Raw genomic sequence first — 19,480 nt, forward strand, 5'->3', positions numbered from 1 at the left:
ATGAAGTTACCCTGTGATAAAAGTTGTATGCCTAAGCCAGTCTTTTTGGTCACTTAATTTAGCTTAGATTAGAACATAGTACCCTATTCCAACATACCTAAAAAAGTTCACATCAGACTTTTACACTTTAGTTTATTTTTATTGTTTCTTCACACTATTTTAATTGTAAGGATATTTAAAACCAAAAGCGCGTATTATGACTCATCTCTAGTTAAACCTTCATATCCCTTTTCCCCCGTCTACCTCCGAGCCACAGCTCCCAAATGCTGTTGCAGGAGTTGAGCTGGTAGCACGCAGGCTGCGGACTGTAGGGTGCAGGTGGCAGGGGCTTTTCCCCTTGAACTTTCACACGAGGCAGGCTGTTTTCATCATTCTGGTCAATGTATGACTTTGTGGATGCCTTCAGCACCTGCGAAACCATTACAGGTTAGTTTTCAAGGGAAAACAATGAGGCTGTTTTCATAGTTAACCACAATCAAAATGGTTTGTTTGCTGCCCGTTACTTCCTATTGTGTTTCCAGAGGAGCAGGCTGCTCCCATGTAGCACTGAACTTTGCCGTTGAAGCCCGATGCCTTGGGACCTGGTCTGATTGACGGCTCTTCCTTGTTCTGTGCTTTCTTCCATGCTTGCTTGCTTCTTTTTGGCTGTGCCAGGAGACACACTTGCTAGAGAAGTGTTTCACATCTTTCCGATGACTTGTGACCTGAACTGTACAGCAGAAGGTATCTGCTGAGATCACATAATTTGCCTCAGATTATGAGATCTGAAATACAAGCATCCGTTTTTAGAACTTTTTTATTTCCAGTGACTACGTAGTCTTCCATTGCTTTTTCTTTTTGTAGTGTGTACATGGTCACCCATTTTCATTGCAAACCTACTAACTTCTCATCCATCCCTAGATCTTTCGTTTGAACTGAAGATTTTGTTGTGTGTGTGTGTTGTTGTTGTTGCTGTTGTTTTGCTTTTTGGTGAGATTTAGTAGTAGAACTTCATTATCACATCAAGACATTTTCATTCCATTTCATCATTGATGTATCTCAAGTTCAGTAGATTTGAAAAGAGTTTTATCTAGAGTATAATTAATTGGCAATGCATTTGGATGATGTGAATAACCCAGAAACTTTTGCCTCATATGCTTTGTTTGACAACAATGGAAAAAAATTCAAATAGTTTATAAGAGTCATGACTAACTCTTGTTAAACTACCACTATTTTCTTCTGAGTTGACATTTATTTTTAGTAGTTATTTTATTAGGTCAGTATGCCCAAAGTGCCACAATTCTTTTCAAATAAGTAAACTTTTAACTGGCCAACCCTGAATACTAAATGATCTCTTCTATAGCTCCTGAGGTATGTTAGAGAGATATTGAGAACCCCTAAAAACACAAACGACAGTAATTCGTTGGCAATATCAGCAATGCTTGTCTCTTTTCCGAGTTGCCTCCTTGCCTCCTTTTACTTGGTCGCTCCTTGACAGTTAGGTCTCCACTTTGCATTACTGACAGCGATGTCTTTCTCATTGCCCTTCTTCCCTTGTCTTTCAACATGAAAGCTCCTTGGAATCACCTTGATCAGTATTGATCAGTATACCAGAAAGTATATTTACTGCCATTAGCAATTAGAAAACTACAAAATCATTGACAAGTTTTCGTCCTGTTACCTGTTTTTACTTTCTCATTTGCCCTACTTTAAACCAGGTGGCAACTACGACAGTCACTTTGATGTGGACAAAGGCACCGGGACGATCATTGTTGCCAAACCTCTAGATGCAGAACAGAAGTCAAACTATAACCTCACGGTCGAGGCTACGGATGGAACCAACACGATACACACTCAGGTGAGTGAGATGCGAGTGGTGTGTTGTCAGAGGAGGGTTCGTGACACCTTCGGGACATCGGGGTCCACAGGTAAGTCTGCCACCTGCGGTTCTCACATCAGATGTTACTATGATGACATAGTCAATATACAATAGATGCACATCAAGGATTTTCATTTCGGGGAAAGGAAATTAACTGCGAATGCCGATTTAGGCTTTGCATGTAATTAACCAGTGTTGAAAAATTTGAAAGACTTAAAAAAAACCACATTACTGTTATGTCACACGATCTTTTCATTTTTTACTCCTTTTCAACTGTATTAGTATAAAGTGTATCCCTGTTGAGGATGAATTAATTGTCCGAGTCCTTTTCATTGAAGCTGGTTAAAGCTGTGGCTACCTTCCCTAGGACTATGTGAACTCACTGATAACATTGTCCTAATAATTCCTTTGACATCTTTATTTGTTCCTGATGATTAAGAGATGCCAGATACTGGGATTTCAAATAGAAATGTCAAAACTCTGTAACTTAAATTAAAATTCTGTTCTTTCTTCTGAATTCTCTTTGATTTCTCAGTGTGGGCTGTTCTGAGAATTTGTTGAATACTTGCTATGTGCCAGGTATTGTTCTAGAAGCTAAAAGTAGGACACAAAGCCCTCCCCTCCTGGAGCTTACATCAAGAGGGGAGAAGCTACAGGTTTGTGGACAATCTGCTGTATCCAAAAAGCGAAAGGAAGAAGTTCAATGTTAGAGGACAAACTGCTTCCGAGGCCCCAACTTCCTACATTTAAACTATTTTAAATCTTACATGAGCCAGATCATCTGCTAAATCATTTAACTGAAGAATAAAAATTACAGTTTATGATGTCTTTTCCATTAAAAATGAGGAGATAATTTAAAGCCATTTGTGAAAAGGTTTATTCTCCTTTCCAAATGCTTGTGATCTTGACTCTATGTAAAATTGATATATGTACCATGCTTCGGTGTCGTTTTGAATTTGTCCTGTAAAAATTCTAGTGCAGCATTAAAATTTCAGTTTTGTTGTAATCGTTCTCATTGTAGAAGTTAGACTGCAGAGCATGAAAGTGAGAATAGTAAAACCTCAAGAATTATAATAAATTCAGCAGGAAAATTGTGAAAGGTTTAAAGACCATAACTGTAGGTGGACTAATTCAAATAATGAACTCACCAGAAATGTAGCAAAAGGGACTTAATAAGCAGTACAATGCATTCTCATTACCAAAGACGGTGTATCCATCACCCTGCCGCCTTTGTCCCTCGTTACATAAGTGAGTGGTTCACATGCCCCTTTCCTGGTAATTGTAGCTTCACTTTGTCCAGTTTAGCAGCTTAGTATGAAATATGATGTAGGTTGACCAGAATTTCTCTTAAGACCCAGAAAACATATTCTGCTCTTTTCTCTGGAATACAGTGTATCTTAAATTCAGTCTTTCACTTATGCTTCTGTAATGGATTTTGAGCCATTTTAAGAGGGTCCTGGTCCAGGGAGAGGTGCCTGGGCTGACCTGATAGGGCGCAGGGCAAAGGGCACACAGCCAGCGCGTGGGTGTGGATTTCCGGTGTGGGGCTGAGCAGAGGGAAGCAGGAGTCCGGTTAGGGGCAGAGCAGCAGGGAACACCTGCAGAGGGAGGGACACGGAAGCCAGAATGGCTAGACGCGCCCTGGAACACAGCCAGGCGGATTCCAGGGCGCGGATACAGCGGAGGAACCAACGGAGCAGGTTCTGCCGCCTCGAGGTCAGTAGCAGCAGGTGTTAGGTGGGTGAGAGGTGCTGCAGAGCCCGGTGCTGCGCCAAGGTGTGTCCTCCGCCAGGGGGCAAGGCGGGCGGGGGCGGCTGGGCGCGTGACCCCAGCACTCTGCTGCCACAGCCCCCTGGCTTTCCTGCCCTGCTGCTTTCTGTTTAGGACACTGCCCGGTATTGAGTCACTTTGCTTTATTTGGTACCTCAAGGTAACGTACCAAACCCAGTTAATATTTTTTCTCCTTTCTTGGAAACAGCATTACTTTCCTGTTTTCTTTAATTTTTCTCTTGAGCGTTGGTGTTGCGTAGTCTGGAGCAGGCCGTCGGGTTTGAATCTGAGCTCTCTCTGCCTCACACCTGTCCTGGGCAGGTGGCTCTGACCCTCGGTGCCTCCATCTTCCCACCCTGGTGCCCATGTGGTTAAGTGAGGTGGCCCTGCTGGCTGTGGCACACGCGCGCTGGTGTGGGCTCTGCCCCCTGCTGACCCTTGAGTCACCTCCCTGTTTCCATTGGGGGTCCCTGCAATTCACCTTGCACTGCTGTCACCACCGTGGCCTGCCCACCTGGGAGGAAGGGCCCAGGTGAATTTCCTCTCATGCGAAGAGTCAGAGCACACAGGACACGGAACCCTCCAGCTTCTGCTCGGGAGTCACCTCCGCATATTCGATCCCGCCTCCTCCCTGCGTCTGCTTCCCTGTGTTGTCCCAGTTCCCAGTCCTTCTCTCCAGGCTCTGAGAGCTAGGGACGGCCTTGCCACCTCCTGCCTTCCCGGCTGTGACGGAGGCCTCCCTCCCAGCCCAGCATGCATCCACCTACGAACCTGAAACCGGGGCCAGCAAAGCCTCGCTTCCTCCCCAACAGCTCTCTGAACGTTCCAGGCCAGGCCACCTCCGACTCGGACAGACTTCCTCAATCACGTGGGAAACCTCATTAGACTCTGTGTAGGAGACATGGCGCATGCCTGGGAAAGCTTCGTGAGGGCAGGGGCTGCCACAGTTGCTTTATTACACTCTGCCCATGTAGGGGCCCAGGAGATGTGTCTGCTGAATTGCCTTGTCAATAACGGTTGTTTTCACTTTAGCTGTTCCTGTTTACCTGTGATTCACCGATCTTGGAGTAGGATTGAACTATGTCTGCCCAGCACTCCATGAGAAAAATAATTTTTTAATTGGTAGTAGAAATAAATATATAATGGTTTCATCTATAGAAATGACCTCTAGAGCCATCCCTTCCAGATCATCATTGGATTTTAAGAGGGAGGCGTCTGTAGCTTTAAGTATTGACATAATTTTCACACAAAACCTTTTTGTGCCTTGGTGCTTGTTCATAATCATGCAACACGGGAACCCGTCACTGAGGTTCTGCAGGGGTGTCCAACCCACAGCCTGCACCCAGGATGGCCATGAATGTGGCCCAACACGACATCGTAAATTTACTTAAAGCCTTTTTTTTTTTTTTGCTCATCAGTTTTCGTTAGTGTTTGAGTAGCTAACATGCGTGACCCGAGATAACTCTTCTTCTATTGGGGCCAAGAGACACCATTGAACACACCCCCGTTTCAGGTTCCGTGAGACCCTCTTCCTGCAGAGGCCTCCAGTTCCATGCCCGCAGCACTGTGGTTGGTAGCTCTACCCGAGCATTCCAGGGCTCTGGCTGCCCGTGCCGTTTGGACTAGCAAACCCCTGTTCCGTGTGCATGCCGGCAAGGCCCAGATTTCTGGTTCATGACTGTGCACCAGCTTTCATAAGCAGCAGTGGTCCCCACTGCGCCTCCCCACTGTGCCTCGTCCACATACATCTTTGCAGTCTAAAAGTTAATCCCCTTACTGCCCAGTAAAAAGATTTCACTTGGGCCTGAGTTTTGTTAGCATCTGGGTTTTTTTCTCTAAGGTTTTTATTCTACGTTAACATATGTAAAGGGGCTTATCTTTACACGGTACTTAAAGTGCTTTCAGGAAATCAGTGTGCTCACTATTTGTGGGTGGGTTTTATGATCACAAAAATATATAAGAATTTTAAAGCGCATTTTTAATTTTCTTGTAAGTATAAAAAACTATTGATAGGAATTTGGAGTCTCAAAGATTAGACAAGACATGCAAATATTGAGACCACCTAGCAGCTTCCTCACCTCAATAGCTTGATAATTACAGATTCAACTCTGATACGGGAAATTAGTCTTCTGTGAATCCTGCTAAACTAAACTCTCTGTTACCGTTATGTGAGTAACCTAAAAATATCTCTTCTGCATTTCATAAAGAAATGTGTGAAAGGTGTTGCATTTTCTCTGCAACGTTAGTCTCAAGAATTTAAAAAGGTTCTCATTATCATACTTATTTATGGAGGTAATATATCAGTGAAAAATCTAAAGACATTTTGATTTTAGATTTTTGTTGCTTTTCTCATGTTTGTGTTTCATTTTGCTAAAATATCAATTTTTCCCCCAATGTGCATCTGATTTTTTCCCTGATTGTTTATTAAAATAGCATAATTAGGAATGTTATGGTGTGAATCATTTTGTCGTTATAGGTATTCATCAAAGTAATAGACACAAATGACCATCGTCCTCAATTTTCTACATCAAAATATGAAGTTGTTATTCCCGAAGATACAGCGCCAGAAACAGAAATTTTGCAAATCAGTGCCGTGGATAAGGATGAAAAAAACAAACTCATCTACACTCTGCAGAGTAGCATCGATCCACTGAGTCTCAAGAAATTCCGTCTTGACCCTGCCACCGGCTCCCTCTACACCGCGGAAGCCCTTGACCATGAAGCGGCTCACCAGCACGTGCTCACAGTCATGGTAGGGCCGCTGCCCCCGCTTCCGCCACCCTGTGGTTCCTGGAGGGTTCCATGCACTTGAGAGGGACTTTCAGTCAGAAGGAAAACTCCCAACAGGATCAATAACGTGTCGCTTCTTTCAGGTGCGGGATCAAGATGTCCCCGTGAAGCGCAACTTCGCGAGGGTCGTTGTGAATGTCAGCGACACCAACGACCACGCGCCCTGGTTCACGAGCTCCTCCTACGAAGGGCGGGTGTATGAGTCGGCAGCCCTTGGCTCGGTGGTGCTGCAGGTCACCGCTCTGGACAAGGACAAAGGGAGGAATGCCGAAGTGGTGTACTCCATCGAGTCAGGTATTTGGGGAGCACTCCCTGGGTTCATAACGTTGTACTTGTTAAAAAGTGTGTTTCTTCTTCTCTAAAATGAGCTCTGCATGTTAGAAGGTTTCTGGGTATCGCTGTAAAATTGCTTACATGGATCTTACGGGATAGGAGAAAGAGAAAAAGATTTTTTTAGACTTTTGACTCTTCAGAAAGCTAGGCCGGAGAGTCCTAAGTTTGGTGCAAGTTCTTGGAGACTCACAATGTTAGCAGGATTCAGGGCTGAGAAGTCCCGCCATTCAGAAAACTTTATTTGACTAGTTCAGTATTTCTACAGTTGTTTTAACCACACAATCACTTCCCTTCTTGAACAATGATACACTCGGGGAAATGCTGGCCAGTTAATACAATGCTTTATGTGTAGTCGGAGGGTTTTCTCTTGGGCAGAGCAGGACGTTTCAGGAGCGTGGACTCACTCAGTTCTGATGGAGTCCAATCTCGGAGGGGGTGTCACGCCCCTGCTCCCCTTCCCAGGTTAGCATGGCTGCCCCTGTGACCCCCACGCAGCTAGAACAGTTGTGTTTCATTCATGGGTTGTCACAGTGGTCCCCGGGGCTGGGCTTTGGACTCGAAGAATGTTGAAAAGCCCAAGGGAGTGGAGCTGGGCAGGAGGCGGCAGGGGCAGGGTGAGCAGCGGGAAGCGTGGGCAGTTCTTGGGGGGATGAGAAGGCAGGAGATGAGCGTCCTGCTGGGGGTGACGGGACGGAGGGCTGCCGTGAGCGCTTGTGGCAAAGCAGAATGTTTTGGTTCTGTGCTGTGCTGTTACTCTGTCATTCGTGTGTTCAGCCCATGGGCTCATGGAGCTCATTTTGTGTGCCAGGTGCCATGCTGGGGTGCTAGGCACTTTCACACTTGAACTGGATGGGTGGGGGGGTGGGTAGGTACAGGGTGTGGGGTTACCATTGGTCCACCCGTGTGTGTCCTTGCAAACAAAATCTGCCCTTACTTGAAACGGGAGTCGGTCTGCTTCAGAGCATTGATTCATTCTTTCGGTCAGAAACGGCCTTGCTTTGGGACTTTGCCTACTCGGGCCAAATTGTGCATGTCAGTGATCAGATGTTGAGAAGGCAGCTTTCATTTTTCCATCTTTCTCAGTGTCATTGTTGGTACCAGGTCCCCTTCCTTGTTCTGTCTTTGTAATGATCTTAGAGTACTGAGATCACCCACTGAACTGGGTTTGTTTTCTGTAAGTTCATACCTTTGCATATTTAGAGACTGTATCTATCTTAGGCATTCGAATTGGGAGAGGTGTACATTAGCTATAGATCATCGAATCAAAAGCTGAGCAAATGGAGAGTAATTAAAAAAACAACTTAGTTTGTGTTTTATGTGGTTAAACTATTTTTATTTCTTAATGGAAGTTACATTTATTTTGCTGAAAACTACCTAATTTGGTTCATGGACCGTCCGTGGTTACAGGAGTAATAAAATGTGTCTTAGGGTGGGTAGTACCTCGCCTGAAGACGAAGATTTTTCCACTGGCTCAGAAGTTTAGTCATTAAAAGCCGGCGCATTCCACTGCGCGTGCCTGAGCACTCCAGTGAAATGGTTTTCTCATGGACAGAGCGTCTGGGTTTGTGTAGGAGAAAATGTGAAACTTTCCCTTAGCTTTCACATAATTCTCAACAACTGGGCGGTTCAGATGTGATTGTTGGTGCCTGACCGAAGGCCTGCACATTCTTTAAATGCCTGTCATGACGGACAGAATTAGCGCTTTGCTATTCCAAGAATGGAACCATTTCTCCACTCGGAGAATAGATAATACCACGGGCCTACTCTGATGCAGAGTTTGGACTTTTAAGAAAGCATTTTCTTAGACTTGGCGGTACACAAATCGTGCTGAACAATTACTTGACAAGAAACAGTGACCTTTATGTGCCGTGGAATTGTGTTCCTGCGCATCGTTTGAATAGCAGGACCGTGAAACGGTCACGCAGCCTTTCACCTCCTGTTTATTTATAATTGCCTGCTTCTAATTTCTGTCCGATTACATTTAATGAAGTTCAAAAGACTAGTTATAAATGCAGGCCATAACCCTGCATGTTTAATCAGCAGCAATTTATTGAGCAAAAGGTTCGGTCTGATTAGGAGTCTTGAAGGAAAAAGGAATTAATTAAAGGATATTTTCAGTAACAATTGAGTTATATGCTGAGAGGCATATCAGAGCCATACTCTGGGCTGCACGGTGTTCTCGTCATTAAAAACCGTTGTAATGCCTGGCAGTAGGAACACTCAGTAGATTTGCCTGTTGACCAGAATTGGGTTTTTCCTGCAAACTTAGGTTAAACATTATTGCACGTGAAGCTTTGTAGAGGCAGCCGTACTGACTGACAGGCATTCACCACCCACAGGGGGTCCACCGAGGGAAGGCACAGATTCCAGTGCACAACTAGCTTCCTGACACCCCCTATGGGGTGTGCACGTGTGTTACAGTCACAGCTAGTGAGCATGGACGTGCGAGTTTGTCCAGATGACCGCCTTGTTCCAGTAAAGAGCACGGTTTCGGGCTATTTAGAAATCACCAGTATCCCCAGCTAAGGTGGTTGACCGCACCCCAGCCAAGTACAGACTTCTGCCACTGCCCCGTGAGCACACTCACCAGTGCCAGCCACGCTCTTCAGTGTTTGGCGAGTGTGCGTATTACTAGATCAGACGGGCACGCTCACGCCACTCAGCAGCCCTCCGTGATTTTCCGCAGAAAGATCGCCCTCGTCATTCTCGCGTCTGCAAACCTGGTGATTCCTGCCATGGTGTATATATGTGTGGGATCCGTGCATTCACTGGCTGGCTGGGTCCTGTTTACCTTGTGGCTGCCAGGCCGGAATCGGAGCTGTCTATCCAAGTCAGCCTACTCCAAGCGATAAAGAGTGGCATGCCCTGTGCACGTGAAGCGCTAAGATTTCGCTGGCCAAAATAAGAGAGAAATGCACGTAGAAGATGAATATAATATACATAGTAGGCTGGCTGCTCTATGAGGACAGAGGGGAGGCCGGGGTGCATGAAGACAGCTGTCCACAGGTGTTTCACGGTCTCTTCTGTGATCCAGGCAGCCAGCCGCAGTTTTAGAATTTGGGGTGATGCCCAGGTAGGGTGAGAAAGGACCTTGATGACTAGGTCGGAGAGAATCTGGGGCCCTTGACTCTGAGACACTTAGGCCAGAGACAGTGCCAGGCCTGGCAGAGGCAGCGTGACCCCATTCGTGGGCCGGGGTTCAGCTCAGAGCCGTGGGGCCTGGACACAGCCCAGGCCTCTTCCCTGTGGGAGACGGAGGCCCAGCCGTGGGCCGTGGATACAGAGCCCGGCAGGCTTCATGGACCTCAGACCAGGGCTGGCCTCAGAAAAGAGTTACCATGGGTTTTTGGAAACTGTATTAAAGAAAGGAAATGAGGGCTGTAGAGGAAGTGTTTACGAGCAACGATGTGGAGAAAGAAGTGGTTGGCTAATAATCCCTTGGTTTGCAAAAGACACCCAGTAATACTGTTCCATGAAGTGCCACACTCGGTTGCAAACCCAGAGGAAAACAATTCGAGAAAGCCGTTACGTGGCAAGCCAGCCTCGTTTTGGGTAAGTGTAACAGCTCGTTTGGGAGAAACACGTTCAGTTCTATGACTAGGATAATGGATCTAGACTAGTTTGTAAAACAGAAAAGGGAGGAAGCGTTCCTGGGTGGATCGCACCCTCCTCACCTTGCCTCGATCCATTTGAAAAGAGAGGTAACCTCTCACCTGCAGTCAGCTGCTGGTTTCTCGAGAAAGATTTCGGGTGATGACACAAAACAATAGCATATTGTAGAGCTGCATTTGCAGCTGAATGCACATATATAATACAGGTGGGAAGGGTCCGATGAAAAGCCAGTAAAACAGTCTATGCCAGAGAGGAGCTTCTCGAACTCAGTACTGATGACTGTTTGAACCAAACGTTTTTATTGTGGGGCATCCTGTGCATTGCAGGAAGTTACCAGCATCTCTGGTCCGGATACCAGTAGCACCCTCCCCACATGGTGACAACCAAAGGTGTCTCCAGACACTGTTGAATGTCCCCTTCTGGGCAGAGTCACCCCCTCTTGCGAACCACTGACTGGCCTCGGGAATAAAAAGATTAAGAAGAGAGTATTACTGAAATCTCCAAAACCGATGAACTGGGATAAGTTACCCACAGGCTTATTTATCAATTCCTTGAATGTTTAAAATAAGGGACAGTTCTCCTAAGTTTGCTAAATTTTCTTAAGGAATTAGTCTGCCCTTTGTAATGAATAAGAAAACTCTTGAACATTTTCAAGTGATAAATGCTGAAAATATGTTCCGACGGTTTTGGGGGACTCTGGTACAATCATGCACCTACTGCTCTGTGGGGAGGGAGAGCATGTTCTTCCGCGGCGCACTCCTGACTCAAGCAAAAGAATGAGTCACGTGTTAGATATAGAATGATATTTCTTCTCTTTCTCGCTTTTCCTATTTAATGGACAAAACTCTGGATGAAAAGTCTGCCTCATTCTAGGTGGATAAAAATGAAACAACTTCCACTCAAATGTTGATAATTTAGAATTTCTGTTTAATATCAGAATGTAGTTTTTAAAGATACCTGCTTTTTTTCTGTATTTCCAAACACACTTCTACTGATCCCTGTAGTTTTCTCTAACATGTTTTCTTTTTCTTTTCTCCCAGGAAATATTGGAAATTCTTTTACAATTGATCCCATCTTGGGCTCTGTCAAAACCGCCAAAGAATTAGATCGAAGTAACCAAGTGGAATACGATTTAATTGTAAAAGCTACAGATAAAGGCAGTCCACCAATGAGTGAAATAACTTCTGCGCGTATCTTCGTCACAATTGCTGACAATGCCTCTCCTAAGTTTACATCTAAAGAATATTCTGTAGAAATCAGTGAAACCATCGGCATTGGGAGTTTTGTCGGCATGGTTACAGCCCATAGTCAGTCATCAGTGGTATATGAAATAAAAGATGGAAACGTGGCCGATGCTTTTGATATTAATCCACATTCTGGGAGTATCATCACTCAGAAAGCCCTGGACTTTGAAGCCCTGCCCATGTACACACTGACAGTACAAGGCACCAACATGGCTGGCTTATCGACTAACACCACGGTGCTGGTGCATCTCCAGGATGAGAACGACAACGCGCCCGTGTTCACGCAGGCAGAATACACAGGACGCATCAGCGAATCAGCTTCCATTAACAGCGTGGTCCTCACAGACAGGAACGTCCCCTTGGTGATTCGGGCAACTGATGCTGATAAAGAATCGAATGCTTTGCTGGTTTATCACATCGTTGAACCATCTGTACACAAATATTTTGCTATTGACTCTAGCACTGGTGCAATTCGCACAGTACTCAGTTTGGACTATGAAGAAACGAGTACCTTCCACTTTACCGTGCAGGTGCATGACATGGGAACACCGCGTTTGTTTGCGGAATATGCAGCTAACGTGACCATACACGTGATTGACATTAATGACTGCCCCCCAGTGTTCTCCAAGTCGTTGTACGAAGCTTCCCTCTTGCTGCCGACATACAGAGGAGTGAAAGTCCTCACAGTCAATGCGACCGATGCCGACTCGAGAGCCTTCTCGCAGCTAATGTACTCCATCACGGACGGCAACATCGGGGAGAAGTTCTGGATGGACCACAAGACTGGTTCCATTACGGTGCAAAACACGACTCAGTTAAGGAGCCGCTATGAGTTAGCCATCCGAGCCTCTGACGGCAGATTTGCAAGCTTTTCCTCTGTGAAAATCAATGTGAAAGAAAGCAAAGAAAGTCAACTGAAGTTCACGCAAGATGTCTACTCCGCAGTTGTGAAAGAGAATTCCACTGAAGCCAGAATGTTAGCTGTCATCACTGCTGTCGGGAATCCAATCAACGAGCCTTTGTTCTACCGCATCCTCAACCCAGATCGCAGGTTCAAAATAAGTCGCACTTCGGGTGTTCTCTCGACCACGGGGATACCATTTGATCGGGAACAGCAGGAGGCATTTGATGTGGTCGTCGAAGTGACACAAGAACATAAGCCTGCAGCAGTGTCCCATGTCCTTGTGAAGGTCATCATTGAAGACCAAAATGACAATGCACCTGTGTTTGTCAACCTTCCTTACTACGCTGTTGTTAAGGTGGACGCGGCGGTGGGCCACATTATTCGCCACGTTACCGCCGTGGACAGAGATAGTGGCAGAAATGGTGAAGTGCATTACTACCTTAAGGAACATCACGAGCACTTTCAAATCGGGTCCTCAGGTGAAATTTCACTGAAAAAGCCATTTGAACCTGACACCTTAAATAAACAATATCTGGTCACAGTGGTGGCAAAAGATGGAGGAAACCCAGCCTTTTCGGCTGAAGTTCTAGTTCCCATCACTGTGATGAACAGGGCCATGCCCGTGTTCGAAAAGCCTTTCTACAGTGCAGAGATCCCAGAGAATATCCAGATGCACAGCCCCGTCGTCCACATCCAGGCCAACAGTCCGGAAGGGCTGAAAGTCTTCTACAGCATCACAGACGGGGATCCTTTTAGCCAGTTTACCGTTAACTTCAACACGGGAGTCATCAACGTCGTAGCTCCTCTGGACTTCGAGTCTCACCCAGCCTACAAGCTGAGCGTGCGCGCCACCGACTCCTTGACCGGCGCTCACGCTGAGGTGTTTGTGGACATAATAGTGGAGGACATCAATGATAACCCTCCTGCGTTTGTGCAGCAGTCTTACGCCGTGACCCTGTCCGAGGCATCTGTCATTGGAACCTCCGTTGTTCAGATTAGAGCGACCGATTCGGACTCGGAACCTAACAGAGGGATTTCTTACCACCTGTCTGGCAACCACAGCAAGAGCCACGACCACTTTCACATCGACAGCAGCACTGGTCTCATTTCACTGGTCAGGACTTTGGACTATGAGCAGGTCCATCAGCACAAGATTTCCGTGAGGGCTATTGACGGGGGCATGCCCCCGCTGAGCAGTGATGTGATCGTCACAGTGGATGTCACGGACCTCAATGACAACCCGCCGCTGTTTGACCAGCAGATTTATGAGGCCAGAATCAGCGAGCATGCCACGCACGGGCACTTTGTGGCCTGTGTCAAAGCCTATGATGCGGACAGCTCAGACATCGGCACGTTGGAATACTCCATTCTGTCTGGCAACGATCATAAGAACTTTGTGATGGACAGTGAGACGGGGATTATCACACTCTCCAACCTCCGCCGACACACCTTGAAGCCATTTTCCAGCCTTAACATTTCTGTCTCGGATGGAGTCTTTAGAAGTTCAGCTCAGGTTCACGTAACTGTAATTGGAGGCAATTTGCACAGCCCTGTTTTCCCTCAGAACGAATATGAAGTGGAGCTCGCTGAAAACGCCCCTTTACACACCCTGGTAATTGAGGTTAAAGCAACTGATGGGGATTCTGGTGTTTACGGCGACGTTACGTACCATATTGTGAATGACTTCGCTAAAGACAGATTTTACACAAATGAGAGGGGACAGATATTTACTTTGGAAAAACTCGATCGCGAGATCCCAGCGGAGAAAGTCATCGCAGTTCGTTTAATGGCTAAGGATGCCGGAGGGAAAGTTGCTTTCTGTACCATTAACGTCATCCTTACCGATGACAATGATAACGCGCCACAATTTCGAGCAACCAAGTATGAAGTAAACATCGGGTCCAATGCTCCCAAAGGGACATCCGTCATTAAAGTTCTCGCAAGTGATGCCGATGAGGGGTCCAATGCCGATGTCACCTATGCCATTGAAGCAGATTCTGAAAGCGTGAAAGAGAACTTGGAAATTAACAAACTGTCTGGCATAATTACTACAAAGGAGAGCTTAATTGGCTTGGAAGATGAGTTCTTCACTTTCTTTGTTAGAGCTGTGGATAATGGGTCTCCGCCGAAAGAGTCTGTTGTCCCCGTCTACATGAAAATCCTCCCGCCAGAAACGCAGCTTCCGAAATTTTCAGAGCCGTTCTACACCTACACGGTTTCAGAAGACATGCCCATTGGAACGGAAATCGATGTCCTTCGAGCGGAACACAGCGGGAGTGTCCTTTACAGCCTCGTCAAAGGGAATACTCCCGAAAGCAATAGGGATGAGTTCTTCGTGATCGACAGACAGAGTGGGAAACTGAAACTGGAAAAGGCTCTCGACCACGAGACGACGAAGTGGTATCAGTTTTCCGTACTTGCCAGGTGCACTCATGAGGACGATGAGGTGGTGGCTTCTGTGGATGTCAGTATCCAGGTGAAAGATGCAAATGATAACAGCCCTGTCTTGGAGTCCAACCCGTACGAGGCATTTATTGTTGAAAACCAGCCAGGGGGCAGTCGAGTCATCCAGATCCGGGCGTCCGATCTGGACTCAGGGACCAACGGCCAGGTGATGTACAGCCTAGATCCATCGCAAAGTGTAGAAGTCACCGAATCTTTTGCCATCAACATGGAAACTGGCTGGATCACAACCCTAAAGGAGCTCGACCATGAAAAGAGAGACAATTACCAGATCAAAGTGGTCGCGTCGGATCATGGTGAGAAGGTTCAGCTGTCCTCCACAGCCATCGTGGATGTCACTGTCACTGATGTCAATGACAGTCCCCCACGCTTCACGGCGGAGATCTATAAAGGGACCGTGAGTGAAGATGACCCACCAGGCGGTGTAATTGCCATTTTAAGTACCACAGATGCTGATTCAGAAGAAATTAACAGACAAGTTACATATTACATAACAGGTAAGAAATTGAAATGAAATGGTTTAATTTAAAATTAAAACATTAGAAGTACAAATTTTGAAATAATGTATTTTGTGGAAATAAGGAAGTTAAAAGGATGATTTTACTTAAGTCTATCTAAAATAAGTAGAAATAGCATCTCTTAAGCTACATTTTAAGTTCTTTGCCTGAGCAAAGGTAACAGTTGTTTTATTAGACTGTTTTATTTTTATGACTCCTTTGAACTTTATGCTTAGTACATAATAAATATAATTAAAAAGAAAAACTATAGTTTCAGTGTAGGCTAAAGTATTATTCAGTAGTCCTTATATTTTATTTGGCTGAATGCTGTGTTTAAATAAAATTTTAATGGGAAAGCTAATATACCAAATTCAAATGTAATTATTAAAAACCTTAATTCTTTCAAACCGTGACATTACAAATCTATTGTATAACTTATTTCTCATGTTACTTATTTCTTCCTTTATTTCAACAAGTTTGATTGTCATCTTCCTCCATTGATTTAATAGGAGGGGATCCTTTGGGGCAGTTTGCTGTTGAAAATATACAGAATGAGTGGAAGGTCTATGTGAAGAAACCTCTGGATAGGGAAAAAAGGGACAATTATCTTCTGACGATCACAGCAACGGATGGGACCTTCTCATCAAAAGCAATAGTTGAAGTGAAAGTTCTTGATGCAAATGACAACAGTCCAGTTTGTGAAAAGGTACGCCACTCTTTCTCTAAATTCCTCGATTACAAATTCGGATTTCTTTCTTAAACCTACCAGTAGGGCCGTCCCGAGAGGCCATGGCGTTACTGAGATGAGATGTGTTTCAGGTCATAACCTCTTACTGGCCAAGCACAGGTGAGTGGGAAATGGGGCAAGAGACGGGTTAGCGTCGGGACTGTTTCAGGGAGTGCTGAATAGTTCAGACTCGTTCAAAATGCCGTAAATTATGGACCGGATTGCAGTCGTGTTTAACTTCGAAAATGCCCTGCCGAGTGTTTAGGAAGAGATTCCCTTTATTTGGGGATGAGGGTTTTTTGGAGGGAACAGCTGGCCAGCAGTTCTTCGTACAGGGTTCAGTTTTGCTTTCGCCGTTTTTGGGGCACTCACTCTTAACACACTCGAGACACTGCGAGGCCTGCAGTGTGGCTCGCACAGTGGTGGAGCCGCCATTCTGCGTGAACACTGGGCCTCTCTCCCAGGGCAGATGGGGACGTGGAGTCCTTTTCTAGTTAAAAGGTGGAGAGAGCATGGCCAGGAGGGAGTTTCTCAAGGCCAGGTGAGTTTGGTAGTGTTCTGTCCATTTGCAGGAGGAACAGTGGCAGCATAGGGGTGAGGTGGCAGAAGGAGGGGGGATAGGGCAGAGGCCTGGAGCACCTACTTGGTCCTGCCTGGAGGTGACAGCATAGCAGGCCCTATCAAGGCCCTATCAAGTCAAGATCAACTTGAATGCTTCCCACAGGAGTGAAGGGGAGAGACCAAAGAGAAGCCGGGGTGGGGGTGGGGGGTTGCTTCTAGAGGAAGCGCATTGCGTTCCACTTCGGATTTGTTGAGATTAAGCTAATGGGACATTAAGCTGAATATGTTTAGATGCTTAGAGATGGTGAAATTGAGGGTGGATATTAGGGAAGGATATGCAAATTCGGCCGTTTCTGTGGATAACTGACAATTGCATTCACTTGAGAGGGTAATAAGGAAAAGGGAAAGAGAGCAGATAGGTATTTCCCAAGGGAGAAGGGAGGAGAAGGAATTGGAGATGGAAGGAAGAGAACGTAGCTGTCGGGGGCGGAGGGGGGTTCCCGAGAGCAAAGGAGTCTGGGGAGGCAGGAAGGCGAGCAGGGTGTGACCGCAGTTGAAATGGACCATTGGGATTGTGACCGTCTCAGAGATGGTGACCTGAGCTCATGATGCAGAGGGACACGTGCTTGCTCTAGGTTAAACAGTGGGCGCCACTGCAGAAATCGACGTGGACAGTGAAAGGGAGGAAGAGGAGTGTGGCTGGGCGAGGGAAGGCTGGGTCTAGGGGAGAGTGATCTTGAAGAGAGACTGAGCAGCTGGAGAAGGCTGCGTGCGGTGAGCATGAGATGCTGTGGACCAGAACAGAGCTGCTCTCAGGGTAGTGCGCACTGCTTCACTCTGATTGGTCAGGACGGGCGTGGAGCTTCTGAGGCGTTGAGAGTTCACTCCAGCCCGTGTGCGTGCACTTCGGAGCGTGGGGTATCATATATATATTTATATCTTATAGGCAGAGACTGAATGTGTGTTTTATTGTTTTCTAACACTTTTCATATTATTTCAATGTAATACCCTATCAACTTCAGGAAAAAACAAAATTAGAACGCTAGTGCATTTCAAAGCATCAGTATTGTAAAACATTGCGTTCCATGAGTCATAAAATGCCGTTCACCTAAACTTGAGTTTGGGTTAAGAAAATAAATTCAGCAAAATCTCACCTGTCTTGTGTTTCAGTTTATGGCATGGATTTCTAAATAGTTGGAAGAGGAAACAACCCTTCGTTTGCGAGCTAGGTTGCATGCGGAGAGGGAGGTTAGAGCAGGTCACAGAGGGGCCAGCTTGATCACACAGCCTTAGGAACCTTTGTTTTCTCCCTGGCGTGAAGCACACTTGTTTCTCAGCTGTGTGCATTTGGTTCTATGTTAAAAACGATTGCAAACAATAAATTTCCATATTGGACATTGATATGATGTAACAGGCATCTGTTCTCTCCAATCCTTGGGTAAATGTGGAGAATTAGGCATATTTTCTCATTAGAACTTAAATTAAATGGGAAACCGAGTCAAAGACATGAAGCACTGTGTTCAGAACTCTGTAGGTTAAATGTCAGATCAGACTCTTTCAGCAACATGGAATTGTTAACTGTTACGTGGCTCCTTGTTTCATAAGAAAAGTAGTTTTGAAAGCTCCTTGGGTTTTCAACTTGAGTCATTTCCTATGTGTTCTCTGGCCAAAGTGAAATGATTTCCTTTCTGTTATCCCCTTGGCAGTCATGCTGACTCTCACTGTTTTCTGTTAACAATATTGATTCAAATTTTTGTAGACATTCTATTCAGACACGATTCCAGAAGACGCCTTTCCTGGGAAACTGATCATGCAGGTCTCTGCTACGGACGCAGACATCCGTTCCAACGCCGAAATTACTTACACGTTATTTGGGCCAGGTGCAGAAAAGTTCAAACTAAATCCAGACACAGGTAATGATAGAGTTTGGGGCAAAATTAATTGTGTTTCAATAAAATCATGTGTATGGGTGGTTTTTAGATCACTCATAGAATTTGAAAAATTACATGTTCTTGTAAAAATGTACTTGGATATTGCAAAATTGTCATCTTTTAGGACTTTAAACAGCGATGTAATGTGTAAAATTGGGTGTGAGATTAAAAAATCAATACTCAAGGATTTAAAATTGTTCATGTCACCTTTTATTTTAAAAAAACAACTCAGAAGTTTAAGTATATTTCAAGCTTTCACTTTATTCATTTTATTCTTTTTTTAATATTTTATTTATTTATTTTTAGACAGAGGGGAAAGAGAGGGAGGAAAAGAGAAAGAGAAACATCGATGTGTGGTTGCCTCTCATGCACCCCCAGTTGGGGACCTGGCCCGCAACCCAGGCATGTGCCCTGACTGGGAGTTGAACTGGTGACCCTTTGGTTTGCAGGGCAGCTCTCAGTCCACTGAGCCACACCAGCCAGGACTATCCATTTTATATATAGCTTGTATTCACAAATTTTTTAGCATAAATTTATAATTTAGCATATTCACTAAAATAACTCATGATATATTATTCATCTTTAAGTTGCTAGGGTTGTTTTCCTCTTATAATTTGTCTTTTGTTAAAATTGAGGTCAAGCAATAGATTTCTATTAAGCTCTCTCCTACCAAAGAACTAATTATGAAGCTATGAATCTAATATTTTGAGTCATTTCTTAAAAATGTAAATTCCGCCCTGGCTGGCGTAGCTCAGTGGATTGAGCGCAGGCTGTGAACCAAAGCATCGCA

At 45.3% G+C, this 19,480-nt stretch overlaps 1 protein-coding gene across 2 annotated transcripts in view; it reads left to right on the top strand.

Moving 5' to 3' along the window:
* The window catches only part of FAT1 (FAT atypical cadherin 1), a 127,257-nt gene that overhangs the window by 82,159 nt on the left and 25,618 nt on the right, over positions 1-19,480 (top strand). For both annotated transcript variants that reach the window (XM_045821178.1, XM_045821179.1), the window contains exons 7-12: positions 1,698-1,837; positions 6,105-6,380; positions 6,502-6,712; positions 11,404-15,471; positions 15,981-16,177; positions 18,519-18,672. In XM_045821178.1, coding sequence (XP_045677134.1) covers positions 1,698-1,837; positions 6,105-6,380; positions 6,502-6,712; positions 11,404-15,471; positions 15,981-16,177; positions 18,519-18,672 — 5,046 coding nt within the window. The remainder of the gene's footprint in view (positions 1-1,697; positions 1,838-6,104; positions 6,381-6,501; positions 6,713-11,403; positions 15,472-15,980; positions 16,178-18,518; positions 18,673-19,480) is intronic.

This window comes from Phyllostomus hastatus, unplaced genomic scaffold (genome assembly GCF_019186645.2).
Source record: "Phyllostomus hastatus isolate PE091 unplaced genomic scaffold, TTU_PhHast_1.1 phas_scaffold_46, whole genome shotgun sequence".
Classification (NCBI taxonomy): Eukaryota; Metazoa; Chordata; class Mammalia; order Chiroptera; family Phyllostomidae; genus Phyllostomus; species Phyllostomus hastatus.